The sequence below is a fragment of the Sycon ciliatum genome, chromosome 4 (genome assembly GCF_964019385.1).
Source record: "Sycon ciliatum chromosome 4, ocSycCili1.1, whole genome shotgun sequence".
In the NCBI taxonomy this organism is placed as follows: Eukaryota; Metazoa; Porifera; class Calcarea; order Leucosolenida; family Sycettidae; genus Sycon; species Sycon ciliatum.
In genome coordinates, this window is record NC_088646.1 from 12,870,246 (window position 1) to 12,895,470 (window position 25,225).

The window sequence follows — 25,225 nt, forward strand, 5'->3', positions numbered from 1 at the left end:
TTGATTTGCAGTATGAATGTGTTTGATTTGCAGTATGAATGTGTTTGATTTACAGTATGAATGTGTTTGATTTGCAGTATGAATGTGTTTGATTTGCAGTATGAATGTGTTTGATTTGCAGTATGAATGTGTTTGATTTGCAGTATGAATGTGTTTGATTTGCAGTATGAATGTGTTTGATTTGCAGTATGAATGTGTTTGATTTGCAGTATGAATGTGTTTGATTTGCAGTATGAATGTGTTTGATTTGCAGTATGAATGTGTTTGATTTGCAGTATGAATGTGTTTGATTTGCAGTATGAATGTGTTTGATTTGCAGTATGAATGTGTTTGATTTGCAGTATGAATGTGTTTGATTTGCAGTATGAATGTGTTTGATTTGCAGTATGAATGTGTTTGATTTGCAGTATGAATGTGTTTGATTTGCAGTATGAATGTGTTTGATTTGCAGTATGAATGTGTTTGATTTGCAGTATGAATGTGTTTGATTTGCAGTATGAATGTGTTTGATTTGCAGTATGAATGTGTTTGATTTGCAGTATGAATGTGTTTGATTTGCAGTATGAATGTGTTTGATTTGCAGTATGAATGTGTTTGATTTGCAGTATGAATGTGTTTGATTTGCAGTATGAATGTGTTTGATTTGCAGTATGAATGTGTTTGATTTGCAGTATGAATGTGTTTGATTTGCAGTATGAATGTGTTTGATTTGCAGTATGAATGTGTTTGATTTGCAGTATGAATGTGTTTGATTTGCAGTATGAATGTGTTTGATTTGCAGTATGAATGTGTTTGATTTGCAGTATGAATGTGTTTGATTTGCAGTATGAATGTGTTTGATTTGCAGTATGAATGTGTTTGATTTGCAGTATGAATGTGTTTGATTTGCAGTATGAATGTGTTTGATTTGCAGTATGAATGTGTTTGATTTGCAGTATGAATGTGTTTGATTTGCAGTATGAATGTGTTTGATTTGCAGTATGAATGTGTTTGATTTGCAGTATGAATGTGTTTGATTTGCAGTATGAATGTGTTTGATTTGCAGTATGAATGTGTTTGATTTGCAGTATGAATGTGTTTGATTTGCAGTATGAATGTGTTTGATTTGCAGTATGAATGTGTTTGATTTGCAGTATGAATGTGTTTGATTTGCAGTATGAATGTGTTTGATTTGCAGTATGAATGTGTTTGATTTGCAGTATGAATGTGTTTGATTTGCAGTATGAATGTGTTTGATTTGCAGTATGAATGTGTTTGATTTGCAGTATGAATGTGTTTGATTTGCAGTATGAATGTGTTTGATTTGCAGTATGAATGTGTTTGATTTGCAGTATGAATGTGTTTGATTTGCAGTATGAATGTGTTTGATTTGCAGTATGAATGTGTTTGATTTGCAGTATGAATGTGTTTGATTTGCAGTATGAATGTGTTTGATTTGCAGTATGAATGTGTTTGATTTGCAGTATGAATGTGTTTGATTTGCAGTATGAATGTGTTTGATTTGCAGTATGAATGTGTTTGATTTGCAGTATGAATGTGTTTGATTTGCAGTATGAATGTGTTTGATTTGCAGTATGAATGTGTTTGATTTGCAGTATGAATGTGTTTGATTTGCAGTATGAATGTGTTTGATTTGCAGTATGAATGTGTTTGATTTGCAGTATGAATGTGTTTGATTTGCAGTATGAATGTGTTTGATTTGCAGTATGAATGTGTTTGATTTGCAGTATGAATGTGTTTGATTTGCAGTATGAATGTGTTTGATTTGCAGTATGAATGTGTTTGATTTGCAGTATGAATGTGTTTGATTTGCAGTATGAATGTGTTTGATTTGCAGTATGAATGTGTTTGATTTGCAGTATGAATGTGTTTGATTTGCAGTATGAATGTGTTTGATTTACAGTATGAATGTGTTTGATTTGCAGTATGAATGTGTTTGATTTGCAGTATGAATGTGTTTGATTTGCAGTATGAATGTGTTTGATTTGCAGTATGAATGTGTTTGATTTGCAGTATGAATGTGTTTGATTTGCAGTATGAATGTGTTTGATTTGCAGTATGAATGTGTTTGATTTGCAGTATGAATGTGTTTGATTTGCAGTATGAATGTGTTTGATTTGCAGTATGAATGTGTTTGATTTGCAGTATGAATGTGTTTGATTTGCAGTATGAATGTGTTTGATTTGCAGTATGAATGTGTTTGATTTGCAGTATGAATGTGTTTGATTTGCAGTATGAATGTGTTTGATTTGCAGTATGAATGTGTTTGATTTGCAGTATGAATGTGTTTGATTTGCAGTATGAATGTGTTTGATTTGCAGTATGAATGTGTTTGATTTGCAGTATGAATGTGTTTGATTTGCAGTATGAATGTGTTTGATTTGCAGTATGAATGTGTTTGATTTGCAGTATGAATGTGTTTGATTTGCAGTATGAATGTGTTTGATTTGCAGTATGAATGTGTTTGATTTGCAGTATGAATGTGTTTGATTTGCAGTATGAATGTGTTTGATTTGCAGTATGAATGTGTTTGATTTGCAGTATGAATGTGTTTGATTTGCAGTATGAATGTGTTTGATTTGCAGTATGAATGTGTTTGATTTGCAGTATGAATGTGTTTGATTTGCAGTATGAATGTGTTTGATTTGCAGTATGAATGTGTTTGATTTGCAGTATGAATGTGTTTGATTTGCAGTATGAATGTGTTTGAGCATTATAGGTTCACTACAGTGTACATCCGGGCTGGTTGAAAACACGTGTACTTCATTATTGTGGTTGGATTAGAGGGCTGTATGCAGGTATAGTGTGCTGGTCTAAGACCATGGCTGAGAAGCAGAGGGTAGCACCAGGATGAAGGGCTTGTTGGGAACTGGATGGGTGATTTCCAGTCCCAAAGTGCATTGAGAACTCGTGACCCGTGTTTGTCTTTGTGCGTATTTTACTGGGTTTTTTGGCGCCATGCCTTTGGAAACGCTGAAATGGAAATTCCAACGTGTGTTTTTCAGCGGATTTGGGTGTGCATGCCAGTCACTGTGACTGACGGGGTAAAAATATTACTTCGTTTTGTAGTCGATGGCATCACTCAACCTACTGTAAAACCAGAAAGTCTAACTAGTCACAAAGTCTAACATTTTAGCGACCATTTTTTTTTCGTTTTGAAGAAACGTTATCGCAAACCCGGTTTGAGATGTCTGTGTAAAGATGCGCATACAGCTACAGATGGGTGGCCAGGTAGCCATCGTTAAACTTTCTGCACGTTATCATGCCAAAATTACAAAAAGGTTAAACTTTTTGGTCGTTAAAACTTTCCGGGTTTACAGTAAATATGACACAAACTGCTGTTTTCTGTGAAAAGCCTGGACGCCCGTCTTGGCTCGCATGTATGGCAAACGCACCGCATACATGTGCCAGTTATGAACTCAGCTTCACTTGACGGGAAAGCACGAAAACTGGTTTTTGAAATCCTTGAGTCCCGATGCATGCGGTTTGTTGTTTTTTCTTGCGCGTGCATAGAGTGATTATCGTTCTGTCTTTCTGTGTCAATAACTCAATATAGATGTTTGCCCTTTGTATGTGGTGAATGTATGATGTCCTAATCCTATTCTCTCTTTCCTGCCTGCTGCTGTACCAACTAGGGAAATGCAATTGGAAGATGGCTGCTTCCTGATACCAGCTGCTCGCTATGATGCACTGGTCAAGGTATGGCCGCAAAGCAGCAATGCACTGTCGCTATTTTGATGGTAGTTTGACAATCTCCATAGCCAGTGTGTTTGCTGAACCATTGTTAGCAGCACTGGCTCACACTCAACAACTGTGACGTGCAGTAGTCGGTGTCAGCCAGTGCTGCTGAAAAGGATTTCCTAGTTCAGTAAGCTATGGGATTTGGCATACCAAACTTAAAAGCTATGCTTGTATAGGTGTGTGCTTACTGTTGCATCCTTCCACTGTTGTCAATGATTTTTGTGTAACTTTAGGTACATCCAGTTAATATTGGCAATGGTGTTTCGTTTCCCTGTGGTATCGTGCTATTGTAGAGTAGCTCTCAGGCTGAGCTGGACAACTGGAAGTTGAAACGTGTCAGTGAGAGGTTCCGTGTCATTGCCCTTGGCCTGCCAGTGCCCCGCTACAAGGGAAATCCCCTTGACCCACCGCTTCGCTCTCGCTTCCAAGGCCGAGACGTGCGCCACATGGACTTTGCTGTGAGTACCACTTGTTGCGTGGCCTCCACTAACATAGTAAATTCACACGGCAGCCATGTTGTTTTACCACTACCTAATCCTGTGCAAGGATGGACTCGGATGGAGAGCCAAGGTTTAATTTATAGCAAAGAAAAGCATGTTATCGCATGAGCTGATTGTCAAGTAACTGGTGGTGCTAGTGGACAATAGCGTAACTTGTAGTTCCTGTGTCCTTTTCTTTGCTAAAACCCTAATCCTGTCTTCACTTTTGGACTTTGCAGTGACTATGGCTATGTGCTCCAGTGATGACTGGAGCTTCCATTAGGTTATACTATTTGCTGAAGTAATTGTCACACCACACCACTGTGTGGCGATGATACATGTACTCGTGCTTTGAATGCACTCTAACTTTTTTTGGTCTTTTCCTCTATCTCCAGGATGCATTGGCGCTGATGCAGCAGGTTGCGCCCAATGCCTCTACTGACAAGTAAGCTGTTGCATTATGTTCCAGGTTGTTCCAGGTTGCCAGACGCATGTATGTTCCTGACAAAGTGTCTGAAGTCCTTGCTGTATGTTCCTGATGTGTACGTGCTGCACCTGAACGCTTCGCAGCACCAGCAATGTTACTGATATTCTGCATGATTGTGTGAGTTATGGTCACATGCTGATGACCCGTACCATCTCAGTAAGAGAAATTCAATCATGATCAAGACGGGTGATTATTATTATTATTATTATTATTATTATTATTTTGCTTGTTCGCGTTGGCATCAACCTGCATAAAGCAGGTATATAGCCTTCGCTTAAGCTGCCATAAAAAAGAAAGCTCATCCTAAGCGAGAGGGCTAGAGGGAAATCTAACGATAACGATAACGAGATACAGAATACAAAGAAATCCAATGAGTTCAACGTACAATTCAAAACAAGAAAGAAAGGAAAGAAAAACAGAGCCGAATCTACCGATTGATCCATCAATCGACAAAGGGGACTAATCCGTTAGTGTTGCAAAGTAGAAGCTGATTATAGTTGCAGATCTCCAGGCCAGGGCCAGCATATTGCCGATTCTGGATAGGTCTCCGCAGCATTTGATGTGGTAATTATCATAATGTTTGATAAAATTGTTAGAGTATCTAGTATCTAGAGTACCGAGTATCTAGTATCTAGAGTGTCTAGTGTAATTGTATCCGTTATTATTGTTAAGGGTATCTAGTGTAATTGTATCCGTTATTATTGTTAAGGGTATCTAGTGTAATTGTATAACTTCAGCCATTACACACAGCACACATTAGTTCCTTCCACTTTCGACGATCCTGGGCGAGCTGCCTCAGTGCAACTAGATCCTCGTGTGATGTGAGGGAGTTTGTGGATCTGGAATTTTTCAGGTCGTTGTTGATGGATCGCGGGAGTGTTGTTCTCGGGCGGCCTCGGAACCCTGAGCTTCCTGGCTGAAAGTATGCTGACATAGCCTGCTGGACCGGGGATGAGGTGTCTAGTCGAAGCATGTGGCCAAACATTCTCCACCTAGCAGACTGGATGATTCTGCTGAGTGGCTTGGAGCCAGTGCGCTTGTACAGTGCTTCATTGCGTATTATACGGGGATATTTGACCCCTATGACTGCTCGTAACTGCTGGCGGTGGAACGAGTCAAGTTTCTTTTCTTGAGTCTCTGTCAGGCTCCATGTGCCGCAGTTATAAAGAAGTATTGGGAGAATAAAGCTGCCGTATAACCTAATCCGAAGGGGTTCACGGGCATGGTTACCTCTTAGCCATATCACCCACAGCTGATGTAAGGCGCATGTTGCTAGACGTTTTCTCCGACTGATATCTTCCTCCACTCCAAGCATCGATCCTAGTTTGACCGTGTTCCGCCATCGCTCGTCTACTCTGTCCTTTTCTCTTTTAATTGTAGTATATTCGGTTTTGGCTTCATTCATTTTTAAATTGTATTCCGCTAACGAGGATGATAGTACGGGTTGATTGTCATGCAAATATTGTAGGCTGGTGCTGATGAAGTCTACGTCATCCGCATACGCTGTTTCATTGGGCAATTGAAGCTGAATATCCAATGCTGGTCGCGGTGAGAGTCGCTCTCGAATCAACCTCAATGCAGCCTCGAGGTAGACAGTAAACAGGACTGGCGATAGAGAATCACCTTGTGGGGTTCCATTATGTGTGACTAATGGTTGGCTGAGAATGTTATTCAGCTTTACTTTTATTGTGGTGTCTGTCAGAAGGCACTGGATGATGTGCAGCTCATCATGATCAATGACTGTTGACAGTACATCGATCAGCCTGACCCTTGATATAGTGTCAAATGCCTTTGACATATCAATGCCTAAGATTGAGATCTCCGACGCAACACGCTGGCATCTTGCTGATAACCACCGATAGCTATATACCACGTCTCCAGTACTTCTCCCTGACCGGAACCCGCTCTGGTTCAGTGACAAGTACCCGTTGATAGCTGGCTTGATCCGCGTCAGGATGACCAATGAAAGAAGTTTACGTAGGGTGTTCAACAGGGTAACTGGCCTTACATTTCCAGGAGGACCTCTTTTCTTTCCCGGCTTTGGTATCGGGATCAGTAGCCCATCGCCTAGCTTGAGTGATTTGTCTTTGGCATAATTGTTGAATGTAGTGGCAATGTTCGAGAACAGTGCTGGTGTTCCATATTTGATAAGTTCAGCAGGTATCCCATCTGGTCCCGAAGCTCGGCCATTATTCAAGCGCTTAGCTGCGGCATGTACCTCTGGCTGCTTTATAGGGTTTTTAAGGTCTTCCTCTGTCCGTAAGAGCCTAGATGACTCCAGAGCAGGATCACAGAATATAGCACGGAAGTGTTGCCTTAATGCTTCGACTGATTCACTAGGTTGTGCAATGAGTTTGCCATCAGAGTCTTCAACCACAACTGGTGACTGCTGCTGTCGGCGCAGTAGTCGTGTTGCTTTGAACATTTTCGCGTCGTCTTTCATTTGGTCTATTTCAGCTACACGTTCGTCCAGTCGAGTCGATGCTAACTTGAGGCATTCCCGGCGAATTTGGTGTGCCAGCCTGTTGCGTCGCGTCTTCATTTCTTTTACCTTCGTTCCATCTCTGCACACCGTAATGTCGAGACGCAGTTTGCGTTTCTCTGCTGCTAGCTTTTCAATTTCCCCGCTGAAGCCATTTCTATGTGTCTTGTTTGTTTTAGGGACGCGGCCCACCGATGTGTTTGCTGCCTCACTCATAGCGTTCACAATATACTGCAGATGTTGCTCCGCATTGACACCTTCCTGCTCTCTGCCGAGGTCCTGTAGATGTTCGTTGATAGCCTCTCTGTACTTTGCTTTCTTGGTCGGGTCACTAAATTCCGATATATTGAATTTTGCGTTGCTGGATATGGCTACTGGCGGCCTCTTGAGCTTCTTGTACAACTTAGTCAGGTTGAGGTTTGCCAGCACAAGACGGTGATCGCTTTCTAAGCTTGTCCCGGCATATGATCTGGCATCCGTCACCACAAACCTTTCACTGTGACGGCAAAGGATATAATCTATTTGGTTGTAAATGGGTAAAGGTGGACCTCCACTAGGGTTGTGGCGCCAGCCTGTCCATGTGGTGATATGTTCTGCACGGTGCTGAAACGCCGTGTTACAGGCAAATAGGTAATTGCTGGACGCGAAATCAGCCAAAGTCTGGCCGCTGTAGTTGCGATGGCCCCTTGAGTGTGAACCAGCATAGGATACGGAGTGGCCGTCACTGGGTGGTCGTTTCCCAAGTTTTGCGTTGAAGTCTCCCATCAGGAACAGCAGCGATGAAGACCTTAGTTTTTGAATTGTTTCCAGCAAGCTGTTGTAGAACTCGTCTAGGCATGAATGGTCTGCTGCAACGCGTGTTGACGTCGGGGCGTAGACATTTACAAATGAGCACAGCGTTCTCCCGGAGAGCCATAACTGTAGCACGGCGATACGGTCCGACACCTGCCAATATCTATATATTCGGTGCAGTAACTGCTTTTCCACCACGAATCCGAGTCCATAATGTCGACACGACGACGAGAGACACAGTAGACGGTAGTTGTCAATATTTCCATCGTAGCCTTCGGAGATTTTAGTCTCCTGAAGACAGCGGAGTCCAACTCTGTATTTATTGAGGTCTGAAATAAGTTGATTTTTTTTGAAATTTGAAGTAAGTCCACGGACGTTGAACGTACCAATGCGAAACAAGCCCTCGCCTTTTGCTCCACTACTCAAAATACTTCCACAAGCTTGCCTGTTTCCTGGCGAAGAAGACATTACCCATGGGCCAGCCGAAGCTGACGGCCATGACCGAGCGGCGTCACTCGCTCTCCAAACAAGACGGGTGATAGAGAATTTAAAAAAAAACTCAGCTCTTGTAGTCTCTTTTGTTTAGGGCGAAATTTATTCGATCATCATAGCCGTTTACGTGATAGTTTGGGCTATTTCATGGTTTTTCTGACCTGTTTTATTTTATTTATTTATGTCTGCAGACTGACCACTCTATTATCTGTCGCAAGTACCATCTCGTCAACAGAGGGCAACACCCTGGGCTTGCCAGACTATCCCCTCGACTCTATTACTGATCTGGCGGCTATGTTGGTATGTTATGATTCACTGTTACACTAACAAGTAACAACTAAAGTCTGCTCATGATAAGTCACATACCGTATTTTACTCGGGTAGTTGCCGTGGTTGGCTATCACCATTCATTTCACATTCATTTGTCATTGGCAGTCGTTTGACGAGCCAGGAAATGTTGAATAAATACAAATACTCACACGGTCGCAATTTTTATTCCCATGCTCACGATATGCTTTGTTTTGGGTTGCTTCTTGTCTTGCATTGCTGATGGTAGAATCTTGCGCCGGACATGCCAGTGGCTGTGCTGCTACAAGTGCTCTACCCAAACACAATGCTGACCGCGGAGGGTCAGAAGGCGTATGCGGCTTGCCTCGAGGTGAGCTGGAAGATCCGTTTGTGTCCATGCATGTGTGTGTGTGTGGGGGGGGGGGGGGGGGGGTATGTGTGCATGCATGTGTAAAGTCATATTATAAGAGTAGCATCTGTGTATCTCCAGCGTACAGACATTGCATAATTTTGAGATGTGCTCAGGGCTGCTAACGTTTCTGTCGGTAGAAATCTGAAGGGGTGTCCCCCGGCTGGGGGCCAAGGGGCATAACGAGAGCTGACAAATTGCATCCTGGCATTTTCACCATCCGGAGAAAATATGGACTGACCAGCGAGTACCAACGAGTGCGCTGGTCAGTCCTTATAAAATTTAATACTAGTCTACAGTACTGTCGGTCGCCGAAGAACTGGGGGGTCAGCCTCCTAGCCTAGACCGTTCTTATTTTCATATATTACAGTCTATCCACAGTTGAGTCACCGTGTGTACATTGGTATGCTGTGCTTGGTGAAATTCTAGCCTGGCTGTTCTTTGGCGCTCCGTTCTTCGGCGCCCGACAGTACTGTATAAAATCGGAATCTACGAAATTTAGTGTCTTCGGTCAGCTTGTCGGAATGACTTGTAAAAATCAGAGTGTTTCTCTGAAAAACCTGAACAAGTGGCAGCTGTTGTGGAATTATCCACCACCAGACCAGCGCAAGGATATAAGTTGGACTATAATTATTAATTTCAATTCCAAAATGCACAAGAAGTTTACAGAAGAAAAAAGCACGACCTCGACCAGGCCAGAAGCAAGAAGAACTAAACACAAGATATTGAAAACCCTTCTCCTCAACAAGCTGCATCACGTACAACGGAAAACAACTGGCTGCACCAGCGCGTGCATCAGCGCGTGCACCAGCGCGTGTACCAGCACTGCACCAACGTGTGCACCAGCGAAATCAATATCGAAAGTACGTATCAATCATTACATTACGTACAACATGCGCAAGAGGGTTACTCTACTTCACCTCTCCCCCTGGTGGTATGCAAAAGAAAATACCACCACAAATACTAAATAGCGCCACAAAGCAAAACTAACGGAAGCGCTGAGGGGGGTGCAAGCGAACCACGCTGACAGAGGCCATATGGGCGAAACTGATACGGAGCAGGATCATCGGCAGGGGTTCGAAGCGGCACATAATTAGGATCACGGGGATCAAACCGAGACCCAGCATCAGGGACAGCACCAGGAGCAGGCACATCAATAACAGCATCTGCAGCAGGCACATCAATAACAGCATCTGCAGCAGGCACAACAATAACAGCATCTGCAGCAGGCACATCAGCAACAGCATCTGCAGCAGGCACATCCGCAACAGCATCTGCAGCACCAACATCACGCTTCAGCAGTTCAACATCCACCACTTTCTCACCACCAGCAGCACACGGCGAACAGTGGCGCACAAACTGCTGACATTGGGCAGCCATGTTCGGGAAATAGCACTTCGAGCGGAGGAAGCGCCATGTACCCTCCCAAGACGCATGACCACAGTTCACATGAGCAGCACGAACGACATCGGACTCGAGTGAACTAGGAATAACAGGAATGACGACTGCATCATTGGGCGGCAACTTCACACTTCGACACAGCATACCATCATGGACTACGAACTGTGACTTGACCTTGACAAACGCAGGATCAGTAACTGGGGCACCATTGATGACTTGCTGGCGAGTCGAAACAATCCGAGGATCTGCATTCTGAGCAGCAGATACTCTGTCCAATGAGAATGGACCAACGGTCACCACCGCAGCGGTGACGGACGGTGCAGTCCGAGCAAGGAGCGTCTTGCCACATCGGATCCAGCTGCTGGGAACACGGGTCAATTGGTCCGCCTTGTTCTGCTGACTGCTGATCCACTGGACCTTGACCGTCAAGCCCGTGACAGCGACGAGATCAGTGATAATCTGGAGACGGCGCTGCACAAGTACCTGCTGCAGGCCGCTGACGCGAACACGAGACACATTGCCAAGCACCGATTGCAACCAAGCAGCCACAGTCTTGGAATCGGTGAATAGCGTGAGCTCCTTCACTTGCCACTGCACGGCAAGGTTCAATCCCTTGATCACGGCGTCAAGCTCAGCGATGTTAATGTGTCGCCGGTCGTCCTTCTGCCGCAGCCAGCAGCCATCCTCGACGATCCTACCATCGGCCTGAATGACAGCACCATGTGCGATGTCCGAAGCATCACACCACAACGACCACTGTGCGCCTTCAGGAACTGACCACACACCTTGCGCAGGGTCATCGGTCTGCAGACGGTGAAGGACTTCCGCACAACAAGCGACGACTTCATGAGACACTGGATCATCCCATCCAGGCTGAAGGCTAGACAGACGCTTCAGATAACTGCACGCTGGGCGCAGCCAGGAGCCGACAGGATAGTGGCTGGTCAGCTTGCCACACCACTTGAAAATCTCGCGTCGTGTGATGGCATCGGGCTGACAGGTCGGCATGACGTCACCACGACGCTTCCACCTCACTTGGCCATCTGCAGACTCTGACAGCTGCAGACCAAGTACCCTAGCAGAGACGACTGGCTCCGCTGGCTTGGTGGGCAACCCATACTGCGACAACTGATCGGTGACAGCACGCAGACGAGGCTTCGGAACATACAAATCGTCGACATAGTTGTCCACATCAGCATACGCACGGAGGACCCACTTGACGATTATGTCCATGAATTTGGGCGCAATCGATAGACCGAAGCCCATCCTCTCCATTGCAAACAGCTGGCCCTTCCAGACGACCGTTTGGAACTTGGCGAGAGCTGGCGCGATGCGGATGTTGAGGTAAGCCTTGCTGATGTCCAGCAACACGTGGCTGTCGGCGTTGCCAATAGACCTCCACTGACGCAACTTCTCTTGGCAAACAGGCACGTCCAAACCTGGATGCGACACAATCAACTTGTTGAGTTGCCGGTAGTCCAAACACGGGCGGACAGGGGTGGACTCCTTGTGCGTCTGGGCCACCGCCAACAAGGGCAACACAGCACCAGGCTCACCATGGACTGCTTGGTCATGGGGTACCAACCATCCATTGCGGATCCACATGTCCACTTCCTCGCAGAACTGTGACTCCTGGTCTGTTGACAGGCTATGCCGGGAATATTCACCAATGCCTGACCCGACTGGACGCGTGGGGGGTTCGTCTTTCCATGCCCACGTAAGCTCCCAGTAGCCAACATCAGCGCGCCAACGAACTGACCCATCCGCAGTGGTCAGAATGACATCTTCCCCGTCATGCTCCACGGTAACATGGCGTAGCAGCTGAGGCGAATCACCATCATCACTGCGGACGTCCGAACTGGGCACATCTGCGGAAGCTGAAGCTGCTTGACCGAAAGATGCTCCGACGAGCTTGGAGTCCGCGTACTTGAGGTCGACTCCGCCATGCTGCGATATCAGGTTGAGGCCCAGAAGCACATCCGCATTCACAACACTCAACTCCGGAACAATTGATACAGACACAGACGAGAAAGGCAGAAATACCGTCTCGTCCACCCGCTCGACATCCAGAACAGCCGAGCCCAATACCTTGAGTGTATTGCCGTCAACGGTGATGATATCAGGTGTTGACGTCGTCACCTCCAGTGCCAAGTCCTCTGCCAACTGACGAGACACCAACGTGTGTGTTGAGCACGAGTCGATGGCAGCAACACAACGTCGAAACGCCACCGCATCACAACGCTTCACAGGCAAGAAGATCCGTGGCAACGCTACTGCGGGCCCATCAATCTCCGACGCGACGCAGACATGGCCGACATCCTCACTCGCAGCTGCTCCAGCACACCTCTTCCGCTGGGGGCACGCACTGCGGACGTGGCCTCGCTCCTTGCAACCATAGCAAACAGGTTCGCCGGATGCTGGTGACTTAGGTAGCTGCGGGCAATTCCGCTGAATATGGCCGACCTTATTACACCGGTAACACAACACAGACCGCTTGCTAGGTCCGCTGCTACTAGACGACGTCGCTGCAAATGTCGCAGAACGTACACCCTGTACTGGTGCAGCCGACACCTGGGTTGCAGAAACCAACACGCGAACTTGATCCGCACACTGATCCACAGTCATACAGTGCAAGGCATGCTGGAGGCGCACCTGACATGCCAGCACCTGCGGAATGCCGAGCAGAAACTGCTCCAGGAGCACTGGGTCACACGACTTCCCTGACGAAGTGTCACGCGCTTCAATATGACCACTCTGGCGGAGAAACCTCCTCAAGTCGGCCAAGTAGACGTCAACGCTCTCTCCCCGACGAAGAGTTCTGGCCACAAACTTCTTATACGCCTCTGCTGGCGTGATGCAGAAAGCGGCTCGGAGCGCACCATGGACAACCTCCTCACTGGTCTGCTCGACGTCCGGCAGCGCACTCCAAACAGTGAACGCGTCCTTGTCTAGGAATAAAGGAAAGTGGTCCATTCTTTTAGCTTCCGACGTCCATTTCTGTATCCGTGACACCACGCGGAATTTCAGCAAGAACGCTTCCAGGTCGTCATCTCCTCCACGATACGGCCGCAACAAGGAATGTCCAGCAGACGACGCCATTACTACTGAAACAGGCAGTGAAATAACAAAATTAATACTCTCCGAGAACCTAACCACAAAGCGCCAACGGTCCACTCAAAACCGGGTTTCGGTACCACATTGTTGTGGAATTATCCACCACCAGACCAGCGCAAGGATATAAGTTGGACTATAATTATTAATTTCAATTCCAAAATGCACAAGAAGTTTACAGAAGAAAAAAGCACGACCTCGACCAGGCCAGAAGCAAGAAGAACTAAACACAAGATATTGAAAACCCTTCTCCTCAACAAGCTGCATCACGTACAACGGAAAACAACTGGCTGCACCAGCGCGTGCATCAGCGCGTGCACCAGCGCGTGTACCAGCACTGCACCAACGTGTGCACCAGCGAAATCAATATCGAAAGTACGTATCAATCATTACATTACGTACAACATGCGCAAGAGGGTTACTCTACTTCACAGCCCTGTACAGTACTGTGTTCTTTGGGGTGGTATGTGCTGCTTGATGTTCATTGTTATGTGTGTCATGTGACACATTTTGATTGCATGTTTGGTCTAATCTGTTCTGTTCCACTTTGCTCCTTTGCCAGCATTTCTCATTGAAGAGCACCAGTGTGGACAATCAGCCATATGCCCTGTCTCAAGTCTCGGTGAAAAAGGAGGTCAGGCACATCACACTGATTTTAATCTGCTGTTTGTTGTTTGCATTTGGGGATGGCATGAAGTTCTGAGATAAGGTGTACAGGGGACAGTACCGTTGTGAGATATGATCTGTAGTTACGTCAAGAGGGTGTCCTTGCTTTCATTATCCTCTCAATTTCTTCTTTGTGCCTGTCATAGCTTTGGTCTTATCCTTACTCACTTGAAATGATCCACTCTTTCTGATTGATTGTGTCAAATTGCAGCGTGACTGTGTATTGGTCTGTGTTGCTGCCATCAAACAATTTTGTTCCATTGAATGATTAAAGTTGCATGAAGTGTCATTCCGAATTGTTGTACTTGAAATGTTTTCTTCAATTGATTGTGCTTTGGGCTTGTGTTCTACAGGATGGCCACTCATATGCTGAAGTGGAACTTGCAAACAAGAATGGATCTGCAGTAAACTTCACGACTCCAGCTGGCTGTTTATCTGAGAAGGCTGCCGATAAGTCGGTGAGTACGGTTTCGGTATCAGCGTAATCTCCGCATCACCACATCCAGCTCGAGGAAATGTACATAGGTAGAAGTTTGACTCGACTCGAGAGGAGTGTTTCATATCAAGGTGTGATTGCATGGAACAGAGCACTATTGACTTTTCTCCTAATTCCATCTCTTCTACGCATTACATGACTGAAGTACCAGAAGTATATACAAGCCTTGCTTGATAGTTTAACATGTATGATGATGACAGCATAAGACAAGACGGAAGACGCACTGCGTTAAAAACAGTGTTCCTGACTGCAACCAGAAAGCGTTGGCAGAGACCTAGTCTCGCGACTATCTGAACCTCATGAGGTCAAGCAGAACGCTCAGATGGTCGCAAGGCTGGGACTCGACCAACAGTTTTTGGTTGCAGTCAGGAACACTGTTTTTAACGCAGTGTGTCCTCCGCGTTATCTCATGCTGTCATCATCATACATGTTAAAAAGTACTGGAAATACAGTGCTGCTCAATGGATTCCGATCGCATGAGTCAAGTACGTGCTGGGCTCTGTGCAGCCCTAGACCTGCGGACGCTGGGATGTGAACTGGTGCAGTACGCAAACTTGACTCACATGATCGGATTTCATTGAGCAGCACTGTACATGTACTTCTAGCACATCAGTACATATTATACTGCAGGTACCGGTTAATTACCGGTTTACAGTATAATTATCATTATTATGGTTACTGGTATACAGTGTAGTTATGGTTGATGCCATGATTGCCTACAAAGTAGTTACGGTATGGTTGCTGGTGGCATAATAATATTATCTTCATTATCTTTCTGACATGTTATGTGTGTTAATGCTGACAGTTCGTAATGACAGACTTCCACAGTGGTCTCCTTGCTCAGCTACTGCTTAGCCATAGCGCTGGTGATGTATGCATTATTGGACCTAAGGTGAGTGGTACATTGCACAGTAAGCTGTGGCATTCACTGTGCAGTAAACTATGGCATGCACTGTGCAGTAAACTATGGCATGCACTGTGCAGTAGCCAAGAACTCAGTGTACTGTTGTAGTTGAAGACCTTGCCTAGTACATGTATCTATATTTGGGAGAACCTTTGCACTGCTGTATGTGTTTGCATGAATGCATAGCTGTATGTGTTTGCATGAATGCATAGCTGTATGAGTGCATGTTTGATGTGCATGTACTAGTATAGTGTACGAGGTGAATTGCTATTTCTGGACATTGTACATTTCTGGACATTTCGAGTAAAATAATTTTTCGTTGCGTGTAGAGTCAAGCCAGTCAGGTTGATGAAGTTTTTTCTTGCCGTAGTTGACAGCTGGGCTGTTGTAGTTTCTCCTGGTGTCGGTGCCTTGTTGATAGCCTTTGCTTGTGAGGCATTTCAACAAGTTTTGTGGTACTATGTCGCATGAGAGTTTTGAATTTTGAGTAAAATAAGAAGTAATGGACGAATCGTTGGCTTCCCCATGTGCACTCCACTTCAGACACTGTATAGTCTTGGACCTGTTGGCTGGGAGTGTGAAGAGGCCAACTGCAGTCCACCAATAGAAAAAATAACAAAAATGGTGCATTATAGGATGCCTATTGACGCTATTTTACTTTCATGTCCAGAATTCCATACACTGAAATTTAGGCCAAAAAATTGGCCTGTCGAAAACGTTTTGCTATAAAGTCTCTGGGATCACAGCATGAGCAATTGTCACATATTTGGAAAGATGAAGGATTAGGCCATACAATAGATACAAAAAGATATGAAAAATGTAAAACACACAGTCAGTGGGGCTCTATTTTATTTTCATGTCCAGAAATTGCTATTCACCTCGTATGTACAGGATTTTGTCATATATTTGTGTAGGTACATGTACCTGTACACGCATGTGTGGTGTTTGTGTCTTTGTTTGACAGGGCTGTGGCAAGACTGCAGTGGCACGTTACTTTGCGGATGTTCTGCAGTATAACTGTGAATCAGTTCTGCTCTACCAGGTAAGCTACTACGAAGTACATGGAGATACACTTTACTGCAGGCAATCAAGCTCTTGAAATGGAATATTGTAGAAGACTAGCGTGGTTATTTATTTCCATGTTGGTTAGTTCTTGGGCTTGAAGTTCAGGATGTACTTAGTATTCAATTTACCCTATCGTAGGTTCTATTACATGTACATGTATGTGGTTCCATGTGTTTGTTCTGTCCCTGTTGAGCCTGTGTTATTATGCAGTGTTTGACTTCTAGCATGCTATCGTTATTGCTTGTGACTTGGTGCATCCGTGTGTGTGCACGTGAGTGCGTGCGTGTATGCATGCATTTGTACATACCGTGCATGTGCGCGCGCGTGTGTGTGTGTGTGTGCACGTGTGTGTGTACGTGTGTGTACGTGTGTGTGTATGTGTTCAGGACATGACGGCTAGAGACTTGCTACAGCAACGTATGACGCTGCCAAACGGTGACACATCATGGCGTCCGTCGCCCCTGGTAACTGCTGCTCTCCATGGTAACTTGGCCGTACTGGACGGTCTTCATCGCATCAATGCCGGAACACTGGCTGTACTACAGAGGTGAGCTGCTACTCACTGCTACCCTTCTACTTCTAAATTCCTCTTCTTGATAGTAGTTGATACTGATGTTATGCTTGTGTACACATGTGCATGCGTTGAGAGTATGTGTGGGTTTTGTGGATAATTGTAGATATTTGATAACACGCCTTGCACTGAAATCGGAACGGCTTGGCTGGTTGTGCAAGGTTATAGAGCAGTAGGAACACAGTGTAATATGTTCATACGAATACTCTTATGGAGAAGACAGCTGTCTCGCTGTCGCTAGAAGCATGTGTCAAGTGTGCGTATTGTCGTGCTGGCTGTTTAAGTGCAAGAAATGGGTGATACTTGACTGTAGATTGACTTAGTTTTGAAATGTTACGCACTATGGTTTTTATCCTAGACCGTCAGCATCTGCTACGTGTCGTCTTTGCGCCGCACATTGTACTAAGGAGATTTATTTGACTTGTAAGATCATAGATGTAATTCAGTTGTGTAAGTCAGTAACGCCTTGGGGTGCTGCTCTGATTTGTATGCAGGCTGCTGCATGATCGTGAGTTAAATCTGTACGATGGTACCAAGCTGTTGAGACACGATCGGTATGAGCACTTGAAGGAGCAACTTGGTGTGAGCGATGAGGAGATGGCCAAACGGTATGTGTTTTTGGCACAGTATGTTTGTGTTGTGTTCATTGGATTTCAAGCATTCAGCACACGTTTAGAACTGTTTAGTCCCTTTGAACATGCTTTGGCCAATACTAATACAGTCTACGTGCATGCCATTGACATCTATTCACACTACTACAGTGCTGGCAACTGAAATCCGACCCCTAGCGGTGCGTTCACATTCTAGCGGTCTCTATTTCGTAGTTTTACTATCCCGTGTTGGGTCTTTGCGATGTGAGCACCGCACCGCTCAGGGGTCGGATTTCAGTTGCCAGCACTGTAGTATTTAGAAAAGCGATCCTGTCAGCTTTTCTATTATTGTGTTCACAATGTGATTGCCCCCCTCCTCTCCATCACTGTTGAGGAGAGGGTCAGTTGACTGCCAAGTGGTCCGGTAGATGGGCTGCTGTGCCCCGGGTGATTGCATTGATGTTGCTGAATGTGCTGGGGCCTTAGTACAACTGCAACCGGTGTACATGTTCATGTCCTAGATGCATATAAGGCATAAGCACCATTAACCCAAGCCAATCTGCTTGTGAATGTGTACATAGTCACGAGTAACGACGGCCGTTTCTTTCTCGAGGATATTCTTGTCTTTGTGCTTGAGCAACTGAGTCACACTCTGAAGTTAAACGAAAGCGTTCTTGTTTAATGTTACAGAGGTGTGCGACCCATTCATCCTTCGTTCCGTGTTCTTGCACTGGCTGAACCCCCAGTACTAAACACACAGAAGGCACCATGGTTGAATCCCGAGTCACTCACTATGTTCATGTATCACTACATGAGACCACTGGATAGTAGAGAAGAGACACGCGTGCTCAAGGAGCTGGTGAGTTATGCTCTTAGCTAGTTGGATGTTTGTTTTTGTATAATCCGGCACCATTTGTGCTATGGACATTCTGCTGGATGGGGGAGGGTGCTGGTTAACAAATTTGATTTACTGTAAGACATGTATATATAACGAGGAAGCAAATCTAACGTTTTAACGGATGACATTTCTTCGTTATAATAAGATCCGTTGAGGCCGTACTGTTTCATATATGCTGTGTGTGGATATGGCAGAATACTGCAAGATCGTTAACATATCTTCTCGTTAACCTTTGAATTTTGGATAATCGTTAAATTTGCGACTCGTTATAATAACATGTGAGCCCCAGCCAGCAGAAACCTGAACATGTGTAATTTTTTCAAAAATTATTTTTTCCCTCGAAATTGTTTCTACACTATTAATCATTCAAGTTATCAAGTTTGATGACAATCTGATAAGCGAAAGCATGGAAAATAGAGTTTGAAGTCACACAGGTCAAGATTCCGTACAGTTGGCGCAGCATCCATGCCTAGTGATTCCATGCAAGTTGATCCTACAGTTTCTGATTGCGATGTGGAACAGGTACATGTAAGTAAATAGAATGCAAATCAGGCTTGCCCTCTTGGTGCTGCAGGCATGAGTTGTTCAGAAGTGTGACGATATTCCGTATACATCACTACCTTCTTTACAACACCAGAGTGCAAAACGCGGATGATTGGTGGCTGGCCTTCCAAATTGTGTTCAGGGACCTCTGTGCTGGCAGTTTGAGAGTTGTGACAAAGCTTGCCATACTGATAGATGTGCTCACCAATACCACAGACATCCACTCTCTTGCACACTTTCACTCAGACCATGATTTCAGCATAATTGTATTTCAATGATATGAGCGAATACTCGCGTTTTGTAGCACGTGAAGAAGTTGCCCCAAAGCGTTCAGCCGGTTTGAGTTTTTAGGGATCCCCTTTCTCATCACAGGCTGCAGCCAGCTTGGCGTCATCTGGCAAGGTAGAGCACTGATAATACTACGCTCTGTTTTGCGCCGTGAGAAGCCCTCCATCAGTGTCTGCAGCATCATTGTTGTCGATGTAGAAATACGGATCGCTCAGCGGGACGACATTCTGCTTCTCCTCGCAGTCGCTTTTACTCCAGCACTGACTATCGTCGCCACCAGTATCCAGTGTCGATTTTATGAGGGCTCTTCGTTGCTATGCATATGAGACTCGCCACTGCTGGACAAGCTCAGCAAGATCGCCACCAAACAAATAATTCCGATCGCGAACTAACTTTCAGCGCCGCTCCGTACAGGGAGTCTCGCGCTGACAACTCTGGACCTAAGTCTTTGTCGCGACACCTGTCGCCATCGCTGTGTCTAAACTCAACCTCCGTGTAACGAGCTCTCACCTACCGCTAAAATCAATTGACCAGAGACATTTGAAGACACTTGAAACTCCTTTGACAACAAAGACACCCACTCGATCGAAAAAGAATCTTCAAAAGCCAGCTCACTGCGCGTCCCAAACTTTGACGTCACATTTTGATGATTGATATCAAGTACACAAGTGCTGGTTTTCGCTGGCCGGGGCTCATGTCTTACAGTATTGGTGCAGCGGGCATGAATAGGTTGGTTCCTGAAAGTTATGTTCCTGACCGCCGTCATATCCACTCGTTTTGAACACAATAAAGCCTTGGTGAAATAACTGTTCAGCTCGTTCTGTTTATCGCAATTCTAAAACTGAAAATTATGCTGGTTTATTGAGGGTGCTGGTTTAAAAACGTGCTGGGACGAGTGTATATTACCGTACTGGCAATATATGTTGCCGCGTAACGCGTAACGCAGGGGGTGCGGCGTAACGCGCGACCAGGCTAGTGCGACAAATATTCGTTGAGTTCGTAACGCGCGTCCGGCGGGGTGCGGCGATCTTTTAATTGCAGTTTGCACTCCAAAAAAAGGCTGAAAACTGTGAAAGCACGTGTACCAGTGTACCGCGTGGTGAAAAGTCTCCAGCAGCAGTGATGGCTCGAGCAGCGATGACGACTCCAGCAGCAGTGATGACTAATGATAGCCACGGTGACTTTGTAATATGTTGTACACTCATTAACTGTGTGAGTGACAGTAGTTTTTGGAGGAAGCGCTCTTCCCCTATGTCACTTTCCTTTTGATGATCTTTTTGTGAACAGATCACTCTGATAGTTAAAATATACAGTCTTCTATTGATATCGTTGTCGCCCTTTGCCGTCGGGTTTGTAACAGTTGGATAGCAACTGAATTTCTGTGCCTTCAATGAGGATGAAAAGAAAAAATGATGCGGCAAAAGCAAAAAAATGATGCGGCAATAGCAAAAAAGTGATGCGGCAATAGCAAAAAAAGGACTGCGGCAATATAGAAACCTGTGTAACGGCTCCTGTGCGACTTTGCATGTAACGCCCTGCGTGCGGCAAACATGTGCCAATGTAACGCTTCATGGCCTCACTGCGGCAACATATATTGCCAGTACGGTACTGCGAGAAGATACTGTACTGGTTCTGGCTTTAGTTTGCCTATGTTGCATTGGTGATAAATACTTGTATGAGTAATGATAAGGTACTCTCTCTCTCTCTCTCTCTCTTTCTCTTTCTCTCATCCTCCTGGCAACTTGTGTTCAACCGGCTTTCTGTACTTACTTTAAAATGTGTGGCAATTATTGTTTAGGTTCCTGGCTGTGATGAATCTCAGCTCGGACAGCTGCTTCACTTCACGCAAGCTCTCCGCTCGAATCAGAAGAATGCCACCGTGAGTTTCACATGTCATGATGTCGGTACTCGGTAGTGCTCTGTGCAAAACTAACATTACCTTTTGGAAATAAGGTACACGTATGATTGAAATGTAATCCTCTACTGTTAGTTGATGTTTTACACGCAGCTCAGTGCTTGCATGGTGCTCTTCATCATGATCCGGGACATTACTGCTAGTGATTTCTAATGACGATTCGCTGTTCTTGTCAATGTCATTGCCCACTCCAGCTGGCATCTCTCAGTTCCTCGTTGTCTACTCGTCAGCTATTGCGTGTTGCCAAGCGCATGGAACAGTTTGGCTCTGAGGACATTCACTCAGCTGTTCACAAGGCATGTCTTTCTCAGTAAGTGATGACACTGACTATCATGAATCACGATGCGTATACCCCGTAATGTCGCGTATTAATGCCGGGCTTTTTCCTGTAGAAGCCGATGTCAGGGCGAGGCTTCTATTCAAGCCAGGTATTTCTATGTGACTGTGTATCAACACAAAAACCAGGCTTATGTGCCGACAGTGTATCATGAAAATCAGGCTTGTATTCAAAACAGGCTTCTATATGAGATAAGACACTACGGTATAGCACCTCTCAGCAGCATGCTGGATGCGGAGCAGGAGGGTGTGTTTGTGCGTGCGTATGTGATGCACATGCGCATGCTGCATGCTTACATGTGTGTACTTTTCTAGAGCTAAGGAAAGTTGGTTTTCTTGAAACATACCTCTACATTGTGGTGTGGTTCAACAGATTTTTGCCGCAGATGGCTCGTGGAATTCTTAATGATCATCTTGAGGCTGAGGACATTGTTCCAGTAGATAGAAGTTCAACCGAAGATGCCAGCACCACTGCCACAGAGCCATGTAAGCATCACGAGTTCATGCACATTGTACATGTTGTCTGTGTCCTATTGTAGTGTTTGATTAGTATTTAGCACACTAGTGAAGATGGTGATCGGTAAGGGTTGTCTGTGCAGCAGTGTCTCATTACACTTCTACTTTCATATCGGGACCGCCTACAATTTGGAAGGGTGTTTTCTATGTGCACTATGCAGGGGCGAAGGAAGATGGCTCGCTGCGGATTGGTCGCACAACAGTGGCACTCTTGCCCAATGAGAATCAAGTGAAAGTGCCTGATGTGCTGTTCTATGACAATCCACAACACACACGTGTCATGGAGGAGATGCTCAAGGACTTTGCTCTGGGTGAGCATCTTCTACTTGTTGGCAACCAGGTCAGTTCAACTTGTTAACTCGTTTCGGCGGAGAAGAGTGCACCATTGTACTTCAAGGCCTTTCGTTTCCCTACTCCTCAGTGATTTGTTCCTTGGATCCATGTGAGGAGTTTTGATTGGAGCAATACGTGCAATACAGTCCAGCAGTTTGTATTCAGGCGTTGAAAACGACTGTCTGTCTGCTGGTACTTCATGAGAACGCATGCCATGTTGTTGCTTATGGTAGAATTACTGTTGGCGTTGAATTTCTGGTCAGGCAGATGGATTGCGAGCACTGAGCAGACCATGCTGTGTGCTACTGCACATGCTGCGCTACAGCCCATGTGTTCATTGTAATCTGCTCCAAATTGCTCAGGTACAATGTACATGACTGTACTTGCAGTACCATATTCCATGCTCCTAGCCTATGTAAAGCACATACGTTATAGCACAGTTATGGACACATTGATCCTTGAGCCATTGGTGTTGGTAATGGATATGGAAAAGTTGACCTGACTACTCCTGGTGCCGGCTGTGAAGTTAACTGACATTCATGTTAATGAACAATTGAACATATTGGTTTTCCGGCTGTTTGTGACTGTGTGCTGTGCACAGGGCGTGGGCAAGAATAAGCTAGTGGATCGGTTCTTGTACTTGTTGGATCGTCCCCGTGAATACATACAGTTGCATCGGTAAGGTATTTTTGACATTTGTGTTATGCTGTTATTACTGACAATATTTATAAGAAAAAAAAAAGGACCGAAGAGCGACAAGTTACGCTATAATATCCACTAACAACACCAGTTACTTTACAATCTTTCTCTCATAAATTAATTCTTGGCTCTCTACTCGAGTCTAATTGTCAATATGGTTAGTTTACTTAGTCATGTGTATTTGAAGATGTGCGTGTGTGTGTGTGTTTGAAAGTGTGTATGTGTGTGTGTGTGTGTGTGTGTCTCTCTCTCTCTCTCTCTCTCTCTCTCTCTCTCTCTCTCTCTCTCTCTCTCTCTCTCTCTCTCTCTCTCTCTCTCTCTCTCTCTCTCTCTCTCTCTCGGTTTGTGTCTCTGTTTGTGTACGTGTCTCTATCTCTGTCTGTGTGTTGGTGCGTGTATGTGTGGCTGTGCTTGTGTTTATGTGCGTATATTCGGGTGAGTGTGTGCCTGCATGAATTTCTAACATGTAGAAACTTGACTGTGATTTCTCTGTTTACTGTTGTAGAGATACTACAGTTCAGTCCTTGACCTTGCAGCCCACTGTCAAAGATGGCCGTATTCTATACGAGGACTCACCCATGGTTAGTTGTTAGTTGTTGTGATACTGGCACTGTGGCTTGTGCAACGAGTGTGCACTGTTCAAAGAGTGGGTAGATGAGAAGGGAAGGTAATTGGATCAAGCAGAAAGGACAATGGATCGCAGAATTTCTGCTGTCCAGATAGTGTAGAGTGACCTGGAGGTGAAGCAAAGGTCTAGAGTTCCTTAACAAAGCTTCCGAATGATTCTTTATGGTGTTTTTAGAAGAATAATCGGAATCACTGATGATAGGAACGAGAAAATCGATTCTGGGTTTTCAATAATATTTTTGTTATAAAATACACAGTAATACCTGTCAAACAAGTAACGTAGTTGCGTGATGTCTGCGGCCTTCATCCTATTCATAGCTATATTAATAATCGGAATTGTTTGATTATTCCTCGGGGTGAGCGAGTTATGGATAATCAAAATAGTCGTATGAAGTGGCAGTATTCGAAACTATAATGGGGGGGGGGTCCCTTTGCAGAATACTGAAAAGCAAAGTTCCGCTTGGAACAGTCTGGAGAAGCTCCGAGATCATGAAACTACTGTAAGGTGCGATGCAAGCTTTGGTCGAGCACGCTGAAGTACAATGGTGGTACGACAAGTTCGATGCGTGCCTGCTCGAAGCTGCATATGCATGAGAACAAGAAACGGATTTGTGGCCCTCCTCGCGTAATAGTGATTTTCTGGTCTACGTTACGGGAACGCGAAGGTGCCTGGGAACACTCTTCGCGTCTGTGTAACGTAAAGGAACCTGTTCTGCTATACGTTCACGTAGAGAAATCACGTGGAATATGTACTGGGAATTTCCCCTTCCAGATTTGGCAGTTTTATTCGCCCAATTTGAATGATACCCAGCACATCTGTACGCATTTTCTTTGCATGTGCCACAACGTAGAGAACCTCATCGTCGCGTAGAATCTGGACCCCAAACACCTGTTCTCTAGGTGATTTCTCTACGCTTCACGCATAGCAGAACCTCACATCCACTGGTCATTACCTTTATACCAGCTGACTATTCTTTTCTGTTATTGTTACGGAGATTTAGCAAGACGAATTTCGCGTTCGTGTTCGCACTCCAATGAAAGTCGAACTCAGTGACGAAATTCGCGTTGTGATATGATGAGGATTAGCAAACAGAAT

At 45.1% G+C, this 25,225-nt stretch overlaps 1 protein-coding gene across 1 annotated transcript in view; it reads left to right on the top strand.

Moving 5' to 3' along the window:
* LOC135814559 (von Willebrand factor A domain-containing protein 8-like) overlaps window positions 1-25,225 on the top strand; it is a 61,626-nt gene that overhangs the window by 8,289 nt on the left and 28,112 nt on the right. The window contains exons 6-23 of the mRNA XM_065327693.1: window positions 3,636-3,699; window positions 4,035-4,199; window positions 4,616-4,665; window positions 8,665-8,773; window positions 9,030-9,131; window positions 14,245-14,316; window positions 14,702-14,806; window positions 15,650-15,736; window positions 16,713-16,790; window positions 17,200-17,360; window positions 17,879-17,992; window positions 18,665-18,833; window positions 21,502-21,582; window positions 21,813-21,928; window positions 22,328-22,440; window positions 22,632-22,810; window positions 23,405-23,481; window positions 24,008-24,083. Of these exons, the coding sequence (XP_065183765.1) occupies window positions 3,636-3,699; window positions 4,035-4,199; window positions 4,616-4,665; window positions 8,665-8,773; window positions 9,030-9,131; window positions 14,245-14,316; window positions 14,702-14,806; window positions 15,650-15,736; window positions 16,713-16,790; window positions 17,200-17,360; window positions 17,879-17,992; window positions 18,665-18,833; window positions 21,502-21,582; window positions 21,813-21,928; window positions 22,328-22,440; window positions 22,632-22,810; window positions 23,405-23,481; window positions 24,008-24,083 (1,918 nt within the window). The remainder of the gene's footprint in view (window positions 1-3,635; window positions 3,700-4,034; window positions 4,200-4,615; window positions 4,666-8,664; window positions 8,774-9,029; window positions 9,132-14,244; window positions 14,317-14,701; window positions 14,807-15,649; window positions 15,737-16,712; window positions 16,791-17,199; window positions 17,361-17,878; window positions 17,993-18,664; window positions 18,834-21,501; window positions 21,583-21,812; window positions 21,929-22,327; window positions 22,441-22,631; window positions 22,811-23,404; window positions 23,482-24,007; window positions 24,084-25,225) is intronic.